The sequence below is a fragment of the Dermochelys coriacea genome, chromosome 4 (genome assembly GCF_009764565.3).
Source record: "Dermochelys coriacea isolate rDerCor1 chromosome 4, rDerCor1.pri.v4, whole genome shotgun sequence".
Taxonomy (NCBI): domain Eukaryota; kingdom Metazoa; phylum Chordata; order Testudines; family Dermochelyidae; genus Dermochelys; species Dermochelys coriacea.
Genome location: NC_050071.1, coordinates 67,634,345 through 67,650,250, shown reverse-complemented (window position 1 = coordinate 67,650,250; position 15,906 = coordinate 67,634,345). Strand labels below are relative to the sequence as shown.

The following is a 15,906-nucleotide window of genomic DNA, read 5'->3' as shown; positions in this document are numbered from 1 at the left end:
TTAAGAACCACTGATCTAGACCATCCCTGACAGGTGTTTGTCTAATCTGTTCTTAAAAATCCCCAGTGGTGGAGATTCCACAACCTCCCTAGGCAATTTATTCCAGTCCTTAACCATGCTGACAGTTAGGAAGTTTTTCCTAATGTCCAACCTAAACCGCCCTTGCTGCAAGTTAAGTCCATTGCTACTTGTCCTATCCTCAGAGGTTAAGGAAAATTTTTTTTCTCCCTCCTCCTTGTAACAACCCTTTAGGTACTTGAAAACTGTTATGTCCCCTCTCAGTCTACCGTACTGATTAAACAACCCAATTTTTTCAATCTTCCCTCATAGGTCATGTTTTCTAGACCTTTAATCATTTTTGTCACTCTTCTCTGGACTTTCTCCAATTTGTCCACATCTTTCCTGCCCAGAACTGGATACAATACTCCAGTTGAGGCCTCATCAGTGCAGAGTAAAGCAGAAGAATTACTTCTCGTGTCTTGCTTACAACACTCCCGCTAATACATCCCAGAATGATGTTAGCTTTTTTTGCAAGAGTGTTAGACTGTTGACTCATCACTACTGTGATCTACCAATAGGTAGCTGCCATCACCAGCATCCCTGAAATAATAGCACAATTTCAGACGATGGGAAAAGTCCGTGATACCAGGGTGCTCAGGAAGTTGTGACTGTACTACAGCGGCAAGAAGGGACTTATATCCCCTGAAACAATGTCATTGTGTATGGTGCTTCTGTGCTGACCTTTATTTTGGGCAACCCTGCTGCTACCATGGCTAATGAAGCTGTACTCCGACATTGATGACCCAAGGAAAAGGGAGTTCAACACAGACAGAGTAGCTGCGGAAAGGTCATGCAGTATACCTTTAGACATCCGAAAGCCCATTGGCGATGCCTCTGGAACCAGCTGGATGCCAATGTGGCCATGATGTTTGGATTATAGCAGTGTGCTTATGCTTTCCACTTCTGTGAATGCAAAGGAGAAGACTTTCACAGCAAGTGGTCACAGAACAGAACTGCTTTCCAAAACTTGTATAGGCAGCTGACCCAACCTATGTGCACACTCCTGGTTCTGTTGTGTGTTCAAACATCAAGGACAAGGAGCCAAAATGTGTCTTGGAAATGGTGCTACTGCAAAAGCTCAATAGAGCATTGCAATGACACTAACTAATAAAGCATACAATTTTGGCAAGGGCCCTTTGCTTGTCCTTAGGCCACTATTAATGCACTACAATGCTATCATTCATCAATGTTTCTGTTACATGCAAAATGCTTTGATTTCATAGAATATCAGGGTTGGAAGGAAATCATCTAGTCCAACCCCCTGTTCAAAGCAGGACCAATCCCCAATTTTTGCCCCAGATCCCTAAATGGTCCCCTCAAGGATTGAACTTACAGCCCTGGGTTTTACAGGCCAATGCTCAAACCATTGAACTATCCCTGGGGAGCACTTAAGTACCCTTTAAGAAGTAATCTGTTTTTTAGTTTTTTGTTCCTTCCTCACAGTAGTTTTTGACAATCTGAAAAAGGCATTTTTTGGTGAAATTTCTATTAGCTGAAAATTTTCACCCAATGCTAGGGCTGAACGTAACCCGTTAAGTGTTTTGAGGGCCTTTCTACCATTGGGCCTAAGGGAAGCAAAGTACTTTTGTAAAGGTGCATGAATAACTAAGTCAAAATTTGAAACTTTTTTCTTGCACAGTATGAGGGAGTAGAAACAGAAAAATGAAGTCTTATTAGTGGATTAAGAATGACCAGGTAAACTGTCCTAGTGCACTTTAATGCCTGCACAATTTTGTTCAGTCTTTTTACTGTGAGCCTCTAAGTATATGTCAAAATAAATTTTAAAATTTTCACATTTTTGAAACTGTTTTTAATTTATTTAATAAAATTGTAATGTGGCTTTATTTTTAAATCACAAAAAAACCACTGTTGCTCATAGGGTTTATCAAGCGCCATGTATGAGTACTCTCGTGGTTGATAGTTGTGACTGCTTGGGGGAAAATAGGGGAGGTGGGATCATCAAAGCAGTGTCAGATTTCTTCCATGTCACTTTACTTTTGTTTCCTTTGTATTACGAGTTAAATTATTAACTGAAAAAGCCTTTATAGGTTTGTTAACGTCATTGTTTTTCATGTTGGGGCTTCTGTGTTATTTCAAAACTTAATTGTCCATAAACCCTTTATTTTTTTTAAACACAAAAAAATTACTGGGGGGAGGGAACGGAAAGTATAGCTTGAGGGATATTATTATTTGCATTTCAATGGCTCCAGACATATACAGAAAACACAACGTGCTGTGATTCCTGGTACCCTATTCTAAACCACTGTGAACTATCATCTTGATCATGGGTGGCCCATAATTTTTGCAGGGGGGCCACTACGAATGCATCCGCTGAAGTGAGCTGTAGCTCACGAAAGCTTATGCTCTAATAAATTTGTTAGTCTCTAAGGTGCCCCAAGTCCTCCTTTTCTTTCCACGAATTTTGGTGCGTGGTCACGGGCCGCACATTTCTACTATATTAATGGAGAGGGTGCAGGGTCTGGGAGGGAGTTTGGGGGCAGGAAGGGGTTCTGACCTGGGGCAGGGCGTTGGGACGCACCCAGCCCCCTCCCGCCATGCCTTGGCCCTGTGCCCCTCCGACAGTGCAGTGCTGAAGGGGTCGAGCGTGCTCGTTTTACGCACTTCACTCTCCTCCCCCCTACTCTGGGGGCTTTGAGGGGGGGGGGCGTAAGATGTAACCGTGCGCGGCTGGGTGCTGCGGGGTCACGCAGCGGCGCCGCCGCCCGTCAGAGCGGGACTCGCGCAAACTCTCCCAGTCGGGGACGGGGGGGGGAGACTACGTGGGGCCACTTCAAAGCCCTCTCTCTGCTTGGGCCCGCGCCTGCCTGCGGCTGCCACAAGGGCCAAGGGGAGGGGAAGGCAGAACTGGCGCTCCTCAGGGAGCAGCTTCTCACGGACTCGCGGGCTTTTTTTTTTTTTTTTTAAATTATTATTATTTTTCGCACACGCGCACACGTGGGGGGGGGAGGGGCGAATAAAAGGCTGGGCGAAGTGGGACGTGAGCCCGCCCGCTGACGCAGTACGCATGCGCGCGCGCGCGCGGCCGCTGCCCGGAGAGTCGTTCCAGGCCCCTCCGCACGTGTGGAGGAAGCCGGAAGTAGGGGAGGCAGCGGCGAGACTGAGCCGCGTGGCCGTGAGCCGTTGCGGTGGGGGACGGGCGGGGGGAGATGGAGGTGGTGGAGCAGTTGGAGACGCTGAAGTTTGATAGCGGGGGCGCTCCGGGGACTCCCAGCACAGGGGGGCCGCAGCCGGGGCAGGAGGACCCCGGGGGTGGCGAGGAGCTTGGCCAGGCCTCGGCGCCTGCGGCCGGAGGAGCCCCCGGCGCTCAGGGCCTGCAGGAGGAGCCGCCCGGAGAGAGCAGTGCCGACTCGGACAGGTGCGTAGCCCATTCTCGTCCCCGTGCCGGCCCTTGGCCCTCCCAGCTCCGGTCAGTTTCGGGGTTGGCAGGAGCAGCCGCGAAACTGAGCGGGGGGTTTGTCAGTTTCACGCTTGTGCGGCTTGGGGGAAGCGCTGACCGGCAGAGCCCTGGGCCCGCCAGTCTCCACCATCAGAAAAGTATCGTTGCCCCATTCATGTGTATTTCAGAGATTATGGTTATACTGGCTTTGTCCCCCAGCAGCCCTCGGGATGTGCTCTTGTGCCTTGTCCTCCTCACAGGTGTTGTCTTCCCTGCGGAAAGGGAGGCGAACTAAGCATTACGTGCTGAAAATGTGAAAATTCAAAATTCAAGGCAGGTTGTTAATTGTCGAGGTTATTGGCATCTAACTGGTGTTTTAAGCCAAACCCTAATTTCTACTTTTTGTTGGGTGAGTGTGTGGATGGGGAGTCATAATTTTAAAAATTACTGTACTAGTACTAGCTGTACTAGTTTCTTTTGCACTAGTATTGGTGGATCATGGTGAACAAATTTGAAAGAGTTGATTTAGGGGACTTCTAACTTGCATAGCTATGTTGAAGCTATAGTGAAGGGTAAAAATGTATCTAGTCCAGGCTTGCAGAACTGTTCTTTGGGGTATGAAAGGTAAGTGAGAACAGACTCGCTTTGTAAGTACAGATGTGAGCAGAAGTGTAATACAGTTGGTGAGAGGAATCTTCCATCTACTTTGTGGCTAAGTCAGATCAGACTGATTTGAATCCTTCTATAGATTCACTATCAGGAGATAGGAAAGGAGTTCTTGTGGCACCTTAGAGACTAACAAATTTATTTGAGCATAAGCTTTCGTGAGCTACAGCTCACTTCATCGGATGCAAAGTGAGCTGTAGCTCACGAAAGCTTATGCTCAAATAAATTTGTTAGTCTCTAAGGTGCCACAAGAACTCCTTTCCTTTTTGCAAATACAGACTAACACGGCTGCTATTCTGAAACTTATCAGGAGATAAACATGCTGACCTGTTGGTTTTGTATGCTGGAGTCCTGAGCATGCTTGGGGAACTGCAATTTACTAACTACAAGATGCACACTTGAATACAGCCGTAAGTAATGTTTCTATCCTCTCCATTTGGCTAGGAGACTCCATCACACCCTGGTGTACAAAGACTTGGTCTCAGTTGTTCATGCCTTTTTCACCTCTTGGTTGGACTGCGGCAATTCAATATACCTGGGCATGAAGCCTTTGGCACTTAAGAAACACTATCTAGAACAAAACACTGAGGTGCATTTCCTCTGCATCATAGCAGACCTGTTCTCTGCTCTCTGCACTGACTTCCCATATAATTTTGAATCAAGGTCTCAGTCCTTATCTTTAAAGCACTTTATGGGTCCAAGAGAACTAAAACTCTGCCTAAAATCCTGAGACAAAGACTGTGGTTAACAGTTACCTTTTCCTTTTGCATAATGGAACTCTCAACAACGAGAGTAAAAGTTCTGTCTCCCTCACAGAAATGATTCTCGGCTGATGGTACAAGACACTGGAATGAGCTTCCCCCATAAAGGATCATCACAAACCTCATCACTTTCCATTTGAAGTGCAAGCCCATTTCTTTGACTTGCAGGGAGGGGTGACACACACACATTCTGGTACAGCTCTCTTACATAGGTGTTGGGGGTGTGTGACTGACCTGACCCTCCATGCCTGGCTGGGCCTTTGGGACAGACCCTCCTCTCCTGGTACCTGGCACCACATCTTCCTGTGGCAATGTACGCGGGAGGGTGGGGCACGCAAGATTACATGTCTTTTGCCCCCCTCCCCCCCTCCGATTTCCGCCAGGGTTCCCATCAGAATGTGGCCAGCAGCAGCCTTTCGGCACTGTGTGGGAGGGAAGGGATGGGAGCTGCTTCCAGCCACAGGGCAGGAGGAGGGGAAGGGATGACCTGGCCCCTGTCTTTGCAGAGCTCATCTCTTCCACCCCCACCCCTGTGGCTGGAAGCAGCTCCTGTCTGTTCCTGCTCGCACAGTGTTGAAAGGCAGCTAACACCTCCAGGCTGCTGCTGGCCACCAGCGTAACCCAGCCGCCTCCTGTCCCATGGCTACAGCGCAGGCAGGAAGGGGTAAGCCCTAAGGATGCATTGTGCACCAGGGCCCAAGGAATCTGACTGCAGGGGCTTCAGCGAACCCAGCCAGAGAGGTGGCTCAGCTGGAGAGGGTACCTAGGGGATGGAGCAGCCCCACGCTTCCTGGGGGCAGGACCTGGGGAGGGGGACAGGTGAAGAGGGTGCTGTGGAGCCTGCAGGATTGGGGTGCAAACAGGCTGGAAATCGCTTCCCCCCCCCCCCCCCCAACCACCACTCCAGAGCTTAGCTGAGGCGCGGAGAGTCTAACCTGTGCCAGTGCTGTGCGGGGCTTTAGCACATGCAGGGCTTGGCTCCTCCTAGTCAGTGCCCCCGGGCCGGAGGGTCTTGGGCTTTCCCTGGGAGCCAGCCCAGCCAAACACAGAGGGGAAGGAAGGAGCCTGCTGGCAAGGCTGTTGGTGAGCTGAGTGCTCCGATGAGGGGCTGGTTCTCTGCGCAGCTCTTGAAGCAGGATGCACCCCGCTGGGGAGGATATAGAGGAGCAGCGGGGCTGGGAGGGGGTGTGTGAAGGGGTAAAGCAGGGAGAGGACAGCAAGAGGGGCAGCATGTAAAGGGCCGATGGGTGGGCAGCAGAGGCAACATGTAGCGCACAGCCAGTGCTGGCTGGAAACAGGACGGGGCGAGGCTCTGCTGGTTGAGAGCTGGCACGCAGCGGGGGCTGCGCTGATGGACCAGCAAGGGGAGCGTCTGTCCCCGCATGTTGCAGCTTTGCCCTGCCACCAGCCTTGCACACCCATCATCTGCAACTGGAAACCCTGCCCCCGCACTTATCGCTGGTCTGGGCAGCTGGCAAGCAGGGATCTGGCCAGCAGCAGGACCCTCCATTATTGATTGGTGGGGGGGGGAGAAAGGGAGAAACAGAAAATATGGGACAGTTTGCCTGTTTTTAAGAAAAAGTCCAGACACCTGCAGGAGGGCTTAAATATGTGACTGTCCCTTTAAAAATGGGAAATCAGGTCACCCTATACATGTGCTACAGCAGCAATGATGCTGCCTATAGTAAATTGACTCCCAGAAGAGGCAGTAGTTAGGTCAATGGAAGAATTCTTTTGTTGACCTAGCTGTGTCTATAGTGGGGGATAGGTGAACCTAACTACATTGTGCAGGGTGTGAATTTTTTCATGACATTCACTGATGTAGATATGTTGATCTATTTATTAGATGTAGACTGGGCCTTAGTTGATTAGACCTTTCTGCACAACTAGATAGGAGCTCTATCAAAACCTTTTGTTACTCTTGACTGAGGTGTTGCTGATATGTCTGAATTAGGCTGTTTCTGCAGTGGCTTTTTTCCTCCTTTTGTGAATAAACTTGGAGGATTGATATTGCTAATTCTCCTTTAAGGCTTTTTTAAATAGCTTCCTAGAGATTCCATTTTGTTACTCTCCTTTTAGTATGTGTCTGGGAAATTGCAAAGAGTCCTAAACTGTAGTACCATAGTTTGCTGCTGCTACTTTGCTCTGTCTCTTCTATCAGATATAGAAGAGAGATTTTTGAGAATGCAATGAAACTGACTTTGGGAGAGTTGGCTGAAGCTGAAGTTGGAAAAGGTAGTGGGGGGGGGGGGGTGAAGGAAAAAAATATGGACACCATGAAGAATCAAGCATGTGGGTTTATTACGTACAGCACTGATGGAGTGTCACCTCGCTTATTAAGCTCAGAGACGCTGCCAAACGATTACAATGGATTATATGGATTTTCCCTGGGCGGAGGGAAATGATGGGGTAGGCAGTCCCAAACCCCTGGATAGGTCTAGCAGCAAGACAAGATAAGCACAGTAGCCAATGGTCAAAAGGTTACATAATGTCTCTGCCTATGGTTTCAGGTTAACACATAACACTTAATTAGTACACAGGTGTTTTCCTTTAAACAATATATAGAGTATGTTAATATAAAATATATATATGTTGAATTCTGATTTGGGATCCACATCTGTGAAAGGGAGAATATCATATCTCATACTGATGTGTTGGAACTTCTTCCATAAACTCAAGGCTCGTGTGTAGGAAAACACCTCTTCTACAGAAGAAACAGACCTTGAATGAAAGGGGCCCTGTTTGCAACTTTGAGATAAAGCCCCCAATTATAATTTCCACTTGGCTTCTTGCTGACCAAGCTTATCTTAACAAAAAGCAAGGTTGTCCTTTGTTTGTTCTGCTTCTTAGCTAATATTGTTCACTATTTGCTAGGCCTCTGTCGTCTTGATCAAACTCTGGATTTTGGGCCTGTAAAAAGAGCTGACACAGTCTATATATCAGGTTGTAACATAAAAAGCGTATGGATTTTAGCCCTTCAGGGGAGAAGTAATTTGGACAATTGCTGATGACAGTTGATTGCGCTCCCTAGTTGCAGACCTTGCCATGTTCAGACATACCTTTCCAACCTCCAGGCCAGAGTGCTGCAGTGAATTCAGGGTTATCTTTGAAGATGACTCAGAAACTTTAACTAATACAGAACCTGGGAGCCCCTCTGCTCAGTGGAACAAGAACATAAGAACTTGCATACTAGCCCAGTATCCTGTCTTCTGACAGCGGCCAATGCCAAGTTCTTCAGGGGAAATAAACAGAACAGGCAATCATCAAGTTCTCTATCCCCTGTCATCCACTCCCAGCTTCTGGCAAACAGACTAGGGACCATCTGAGCATGGTGTTGCATCCCTGGCCATCCTGGCAAGTAGCCATTGATGGACCTATCCTCCATGAACTGATTTAGTTCTTTTCTGAACCCTGTTATAATTTATAATATATTTGCAATTATTTTTATTACAATGGTGTTCAGGAAGCCTAGTAAAATGGGACCTCAGTCAGGACTATGTAAACACTCATAGACCCAGTAAGTTTACAATCTAAGAAAGATGGTGGTTGTTCTGGGCCAACATGCTTGAAGCACCACAGGCCTGGCAGGAATACTCTGAGAAAAATGAGGGTTACACACAGCAGTGAGTTATTGGCTTTATTGAAGGTTAGTGACCCACCCACAAAGGGGACTCCAAGCGTTGCAGTCACAGAGGCAGGGAACCCAGCACACCGGAGCTTTGCCTGGGACGGAGACCAACGGAGGGGCAGACAGTCAGCATTAATAAGCATTACACAAAAACAGCTCATGAATATAAAATTAGGTACTTCTCAAAGGAGGGCTTTCCATTACCTGGCGAAGAACCATGCAAAGCAGCTGTGTCCTTCAAAAACTATCTCTACCCACAATAACGAAGCAGCTATCTATGTCCCACAGTAACCTCTCGGCTTGAGAAAGCGGAAGTTCCCTGGCTAGGCCGTAACAGTCTTCCGCAGTCCCTTACAGTGGTTTTGTTCCATGGCCTAATCTTGTGTTGTGCCCTTATTTGAGTTATCCAAGGATAATAGATGCAAGTATAATCCTCATGTCTTTTATTTTACTGTACAATAGGAGTTTTCTTACAAAAAGACATAGATGTTTTTAACTTCTGTTTTTTGTCTTGTGCAGTGATACGGATTCTGATAGTTCATCTTCTGCCTCCTCTTCTTCATGTTCTCTTTCAATTGGATCTGCTGAAAGTGATGATGGTCAGCAAAATGGAAAGGATAACACATCTTCCCATGTTAAAACAAAAGATGAATTGCCTCTTGAAGTAAGTATATTATGAAAGCTACCTTTCCAAGGTTTTTCAGTTATCGTGTTAAATGTATTAAACTTGCAGCTTTTGTAAAATTCCTTTTTTAAAATAAAATGATCAATGGGTATATGGCTCTCACTTCCTGAGAAGTACCAGAGTTGATTATTTAAGATTTAGTCCTAAGTGGTGCACGGGATCTGGTCCAACAGGTGAATATAGCTGAACCACTCGGTTTTAGCAACCATCATGTAATTAAATGCAACCCTCTTGTAGGGGGGGAAAACCCAAAGAAACCCACCACAAGAGCATTCATCTTCAAAAAGAGGATCTACACAAAAATGAGGAGGCTAGTTAATGGAAATTAAAAGGAATAGTCACAGGTGAAATGCCTGCAAACTGCATGGAAACTTAAAAATACCATAATAGAGGCTTAAACTGTATATCCCAAATTAAAAAAGAAAAACAGTAAGAGTGCCAAAAGAATGCTACCATGGTGAAATGGAGTACAAGAGGTGGTTAGAGTAAAAAGACATCTTTTAAAAATTGGAAGTGAAATCCTACAGAGGAAAAGAGAAATGAACATAAACGCTGGCAAGTCAAGAGTAGACGTGTAATTAGGCAGGTTAGAAGAGAATTCGAAGAGCAACTAGCAAAAGAAATAAACCAACAACATTACTTTTTTAAGAACATAAAAATCAGGAAGCCTGCTAAACAATCAGTGGGGCCATTGGATGATCAAAGTGGTAAATGAGCACTCCTGAAAGGCAAGGCTGTTGTAGAGATCTTAAATGTATTCTTTGCATCAGTCTTCACTATAGAGGATGTGAGGGAGATTCCCATACCTGAGCCATTCTCTTTTGATGACAAATCTGAGGAACTGTCAGATTGTGGTGTCAGGAGAGGAGGTTTTGGAACAAATTGATGAACAGTAACAAGTCACCAGGACCAGATGGTATTCACACAAGAGTTCTGAAGGAACTCAAATAAAAATGCAGAACTACTTATTGTAGTAACCTATCACTTAAATCAATCTCTGTACCAGATGACTGGATAGCTAATGTAATGCTGACTTAAAAAAAGGCTCCAGAGGTGATCCTGGCAATTATAGGCTGGCAAGACTAACTTCAGTACTGGTCAGATTGCTTGAAACTATAGTAAAAAACCAAAATTATCAGACACATAGATGAATACAATATGTGGGGGAAGTGTAAAGCGAAGTTATGCCTCACCAATCTATTAGAATTCTTTGAGAGGGTCAACAAACATGGGCAAGGGTGATCCAGTGGACTTGGACTTTCAGAAGGCCTCTGACAAGGTCCTTTACCAAAGGCTCTTAAGCAATGTAAGCAGTCATAGGATAAGAGGGAAGGTCATCTCGTGGATCAATAACTGGTTAAAAGATAAGAAACAAAGGGTAGGAATAAATGATCAATTTCAGAATGGAGAGAGATAAATAGCATGATCCACCAAGGATCTGTACTGGGACCTGTGCTATTCAACATACTGATAAGTGGTCTTGAAAATGGGGTAAACAGTGAGGTGGCTAAGTTTGCAGACCATACCAATTTATTTAAGATAGTTAAGTCTAAAGCTGACTCTGAAGAGTTACAAAGAGATCTCACTGAAGTGGGTGACTAGGTAAGAAAATGGCAGATAAAATTCAGTGTTGACAAGTAATGTCAGAAGAAAAGTAATGCACACTGAAAAAACATACAACTGTACATACAAAAGGATGTGGCTTAAATTAGCTGTTAGCACTCAAGAAACAGATCTTGGAATCATTGTGGATATTTCTCTGAAAACATCCACTTAATGTACAATGGCAGTTAAAAAGTTAACAGAACCATATAAATATAAAGAACTATTAGGAAAAGGATCGATAGTCAGAAAATGTAATGCCACTGTATGAATCCATGGTACACCCACAGCTTGAATACTGCATGTGGTTCTGGTCACCCCATCTCAGAAAAGATATATTAGAATTGGAAAAAGTACAGAGAATGGCAAGAAAAATAATTAGGGTATGGAGCAGCTTCCTTATGAGGAGAGATTTAAGACTTTGACTGTTCATCTTGGAAAAGATGACTATGGGTGATATAATAGAGGTCTACAAAATCTCTGTTGAATGATATGGAGAAAATGAATAGGGAAATGTTATTTACTCCTTCTCGTAACACAAGAACCAGGGCTTACCCAACAAAATAAACAGGCTTAAAACAAACCTAAGGAAGTACTTTTTCAGACAACCTACAATCAACCTGTGGAACTCGTTGCTAGGAGATGTTGTGAAGGCTAAAAGTATAACTGGGTTTTAAAAAGAATTAGATATGCTCATAGCGGGTATGTCCATCAAGATGGTCAGGGATGCAACCCCATGCTCTGGGTGTCCATAAGCCTCCATCTTCCAGAAGGTGGGACTAGATAAATCATGCAATAATTGCCCTGTTTTGTTCATTCCCTCTGAAGCGTCCGGCACCTGCCACTGTCAGAAGACACGAAAATGGGCTAGATAGACCCTTGGTCTGACCTAATATGGCTGTCTTTATTTATTGGTTTTTCACTTCACAAAGAGTCAGTCATAGACTTGTTAGAGGAAATATAGACTACTTATAATTAACATTCATTATAAATTACAAGCTTGTATACTATTTCAGAATTTTCAGAGACATTTCAGTGTATTAAATAAGACCAATTTAACAGAAGTGAGGAGAAGTTCACACAACTCAAAATGTGTGTATATGTATTTTCTGTTCATGGTTGCATTAGGTCCATTAGAAGGCTCTCTAAAGCAATTTGTCACTAATCTGGAAGTATTTGTTAGTGTTTTTCTTCATCATTTGTCAGGCAGATTTCCCTGGGCTCTTTTAATTTTTAAAACAAAATTAAAAAAATCTTTCTTTCAAATGTGGGACTTGTAAAACTTGAATGTATTCTGCAAGTTTTACAAATTATTTTAAAATGTTTGTAGAGGTATCAAACCTTGGAAAAGTAAATTTTGGCCCTCCCAAATGTCTTGGCTCTTAAGCTCCCGAAGGTTTCAAAGATTATGCTACCATCCCTCATCTCCATTCATATTAATGAGAATTGTCTGGTGGGTAACAGAACTTGTTATAGATTTTTATATTTTGTGTGCTTGCAATTAGTTCTGTTCTAAGTAGTGCAGATGAAACATCTTGATGTGAATCTAATTGTTCTTTTCTTTTCTCCTGAGTTTCGTAAATGGTACAAACTTATTTAAATATTTCTGTAATTATTACTCCCTATTTCAAGATAAGAACTAAATTCTAATTAAGATATTTAAAACTGGCTTCTTTCTGATAACATGAGGATGGGTAATTAGCCATAATCTACTTTAGGTGAAGTAAGAATAAAAGGATTACATTATCTTGATGCCATTATATAAATTGATAATATGCCCTCATTTATAATACTGTGTGCAGTAATAGTGATCTTCTCACATAAAGAATACTACTAAGTTAGAGGGTGTTCAGAAAAGGGCAATGAAAATGATTTAACTCGTCAGGATTGTTTATTTTAGAAAAGAGGCAAATAAGAAGGGACATGATAGAAGTATGTAAAAGAATGAAGCATATAGAGATGATAGACCAGGAGCATCTGTTCTCCCTGTCTCAACACAAGAACAAGGGAATGGTTGGTGAAATTGAAAGGTGGCAAATTGAATACTGAAAAAGGGAAATGCTTTTTCACTTGATGCATATTTAGACTGGAACTCAGTACTGCTGTGTGTCATTGAGGGCAAGAATTTATACGGATTGGATGACAATATGACTATTGAATACTCAGAGTTGTAATATTTAATGCGAACAGAGTGACTTGGAAGGAATAAATATCTCCTGGTTTAGAGCTTAAGTAAACTTCAAACTATTAAGGACTAGGAGGAGATCTTAATTGGGGTAGATGGTACCATATCTTCCTGTTAATGGCTTTTGCATCTTCCTTTGAAACAGCCGGTGCTGGCCATTGTCAGACGGGATACTGGGCTAGATGGGGTTGGAATAGGATCCTACAATACTATGGGTTTTATGGATCTTCTGTGTATTGTGTGGGACTCCCCTAAATTCATGCCAATTAAATATATATACAATTTGAATAAACTTAAACATGGAAAAAGCAAAGACATTCAGAATTTTTTAAGCCTGTTGCCGTGTCCTTGTCCTACTGTTACCAGCTCATCTTGCGTGTATATAAGATAGCATGCTTGCCTAGAGCACACTGAAGTATAGTGAGATTTATCAAGACTGAGGACTAGCATTAGTGTTCTCTACTTTTGCAGGGTTTTTTTGTGTTTAGAACTTCACCCCATAAAAGCAAGGAAATTGAGTGATTGAGTCAAACAATGACAGGCTCTGTAGCTATACCAGTGGTCTGTCTGGTTCTGTAATATTGCTGATTTACCTTCAAGTGTTGTTTTGTTAGCTGGTACTTGTCTATGGTTAAATTTACCATTTACTACACTATTTAGCATTGAAGACCCATCAGCACCTTTGAAACATTAAGGATGTGTTGCTCACTATAATATAGTCAACCACAAGCTTGGCAGGGCTGTGAAACCAAATGAGTACTTTATATGAGAGCAGAGCCGTATTAGTATCTCTATACAAACAGGGTTTTCATCCCACAAGCTGTTTTGCTTTAGGGAGGGATAAAGCATCAGAATAGTATCTACATCGGTGGTCACCAACCGGTCAATCGTGATCGGCTATTTGATCCTAGAGGATCTCCCAGTTGATCGCGATCTCCTGTGGTGCAGTGGGGTTGCTGCTAAGGCATGCTCCCTGCCCGTCCTGGCCCCATGCTGCTCCCGGAAGCGGCCAGCATGGTCGGGGTGGGGGGGGGCGGCAGGGGTCTCCTTCGCGCACTGCTCCTGCCTGCAAGCACCTTCCCCGCAGCTCCCATTGGCTGGGAGCGGGGAGCTGTGGCAAATGGGAGCTGCAAGGGCAGTGCTTGCAGAGAGGGTCAGTTTGCAGAGCCATGTTCCCCCCCACCCCCCCCTTCTCCTCCCACAGGCTTTATGCTGGTGGGAGAGAACTCTCTCGTTAACATAATAAAACCACTTCAACAAGGGGCGGTAGTTATGTTGGTGGAAGCAGCTCTCCCACCGACAATGTGTTGTGCACACTACCACTTGTGCAGGTGAAATTTATCGTATGTCCCTCAGGGGTGAGTTGTTTTTTTCACATCCCTGAGCACCATAAATTTTGCCAACATAGCGGTAGTGTAGACGGGGCCTTAGAAAGTCACAGAAACTGCAGTAGTTAGGCTATCTCCCCCAACTCAGAGTTAGAGGTAACTGGCTGAAAGGGTGTGTATAAAAGCTTGCAAGGAAATATGACAATGTAGGTAAAACCTATGTCTATAGGACTTTTTGTTTCAATCTTTTGCTTTAGATGTTATGTACTCCTGGGTGAATGAATAATATTTTGTTTTGATTGTTTGAGTCACTTTAATCAGCTGATGTCACAGGCTCCTGGAGGAAAAGGGCTTACAGGTGCCAAACTTAGTTGGTCCTGTTGGGTTAACATGATTGCTAAAGGGGGAGACCCAGTCTGAGTGAGTGAACTGCATGGGTTTTTCCCATGAGAGGGTAAAGGAAGCCAGGCCTCCCACCTGCAGGGGGTACTCAAGAGGGATTAAAAGGGGTCTAAAGTGCAGCTTGCCCTGTAACGGTGACACCCTGCATACCCCGATGTAGAAATCTGTCCAGCAATATGGCTGACATGCTACTGTTCAGAGAAACTGACTCAGAATAAATTGGGGAAAAAAGCACTTACTTCCTATACAGAAATTCCCCTTCATTACATGATTCTGGATTTTCAAGCAGGAGGAGCCTTTCTTACAGAGGAACCCTTCCTGAAAATTCAGTCAGCAATAATTAGATGTTAAGAGAACTCCAACTAGACAGCAGTGTTCTTCCTCAGACCTAATAGCCTCAGCTACGTACGTAACCCCAATGCACAGCTCAAGATGAGAGCTTTGCAATGTTGGCTAGCAAAACATCTGCCTAGTTGAAATTGACTCTCCCAAGAGAAGCTCTCCTATCTTTCATGGTAGACAGAGTGTTGGCCAAATCGGACAGTCTCTACGCAAAAGAATAAATGGACACAAATCAGACATCAAGAATTGTAACATTCAGAAACCAGTAGGAGAGCACTTCATTCTCTGTGGACACTCACTAACAGACTTAAAAGTCACCATTCTTCAACCAAAAAAACTTCAATGAGAAACTGCAGAACCGGAATTAATTTACAAACTTGACACCAACAAATAAGGCCTGAATAAAGACTGGGAGTGGCTGGGTCACTACAAAAAAATAATTTTCCCTCTGATACGCAGACCTTGTCAACTGCTGGGAATGGGCCACATCCACCTTGATTTGAATAGGCCTTGTTAGCACTGATGGGTAAGGCAATTCCCATCTTTTCATCTGCTGTATATTTATACCTGCTTTCTGTATTTTCCACTCCATGCATCTGATGAAGTGGGTGTTATCCCATGAAAGCTTATGCCCAAATAAATTGGTTAGTCTCTAATGTGCCATAAGGACTCCTCATTGTTCTTACTGATACAGAGTAACATAGCTACTCCTCTGAATTCTGAAAGGAGAAATTTTAAACTCCATAGCTTCATCAGCAACCCAATTTGGGATGGAGAATCCCACTTCAGCAACCTAACAATTCATGATGATTGGAACCACTTGGAAAAGCTACATATCAGTGTTCTAGAA

General features: G+C 44.2%; 1 protein-coding gene across 2 annotated transcripts in view; it reads left to right on the top strand.

Moving 5' to 3' along the window:
• Nucleotides 1-3,144: 3,144 nt before the first annotated feature.
• The window catches only part of NAF1 (nuclear assembly factor 1 ribonucleoprotein), a 76,737-nt gene continuing 63,975 nt past the window's right edge, over nucleotides 3,145-15,906 (top strand). Inside the window, exons 1-2 of one of the 2 annotated variants that reach the window (XM_038400070.2) lie at nucleotides 3,145-3,436; nucleotides 9,032-9,176. In XM_038400070.2, the coding sequence (XP_038255998.1) occupies nucleotides 3,228-3,436; nucleotides 9,032-9,176 (354 nt within the window). In that variant the 5' untranslated portion in view covers nucleotides 3,145-3,227. The remainder of the gene's footprint in view (nucleotides 3,437-9,031; nucleotides 9,177-15,906) is intronic. The other variant, XM_038400069.2, reaches the window with a different exon arrangement.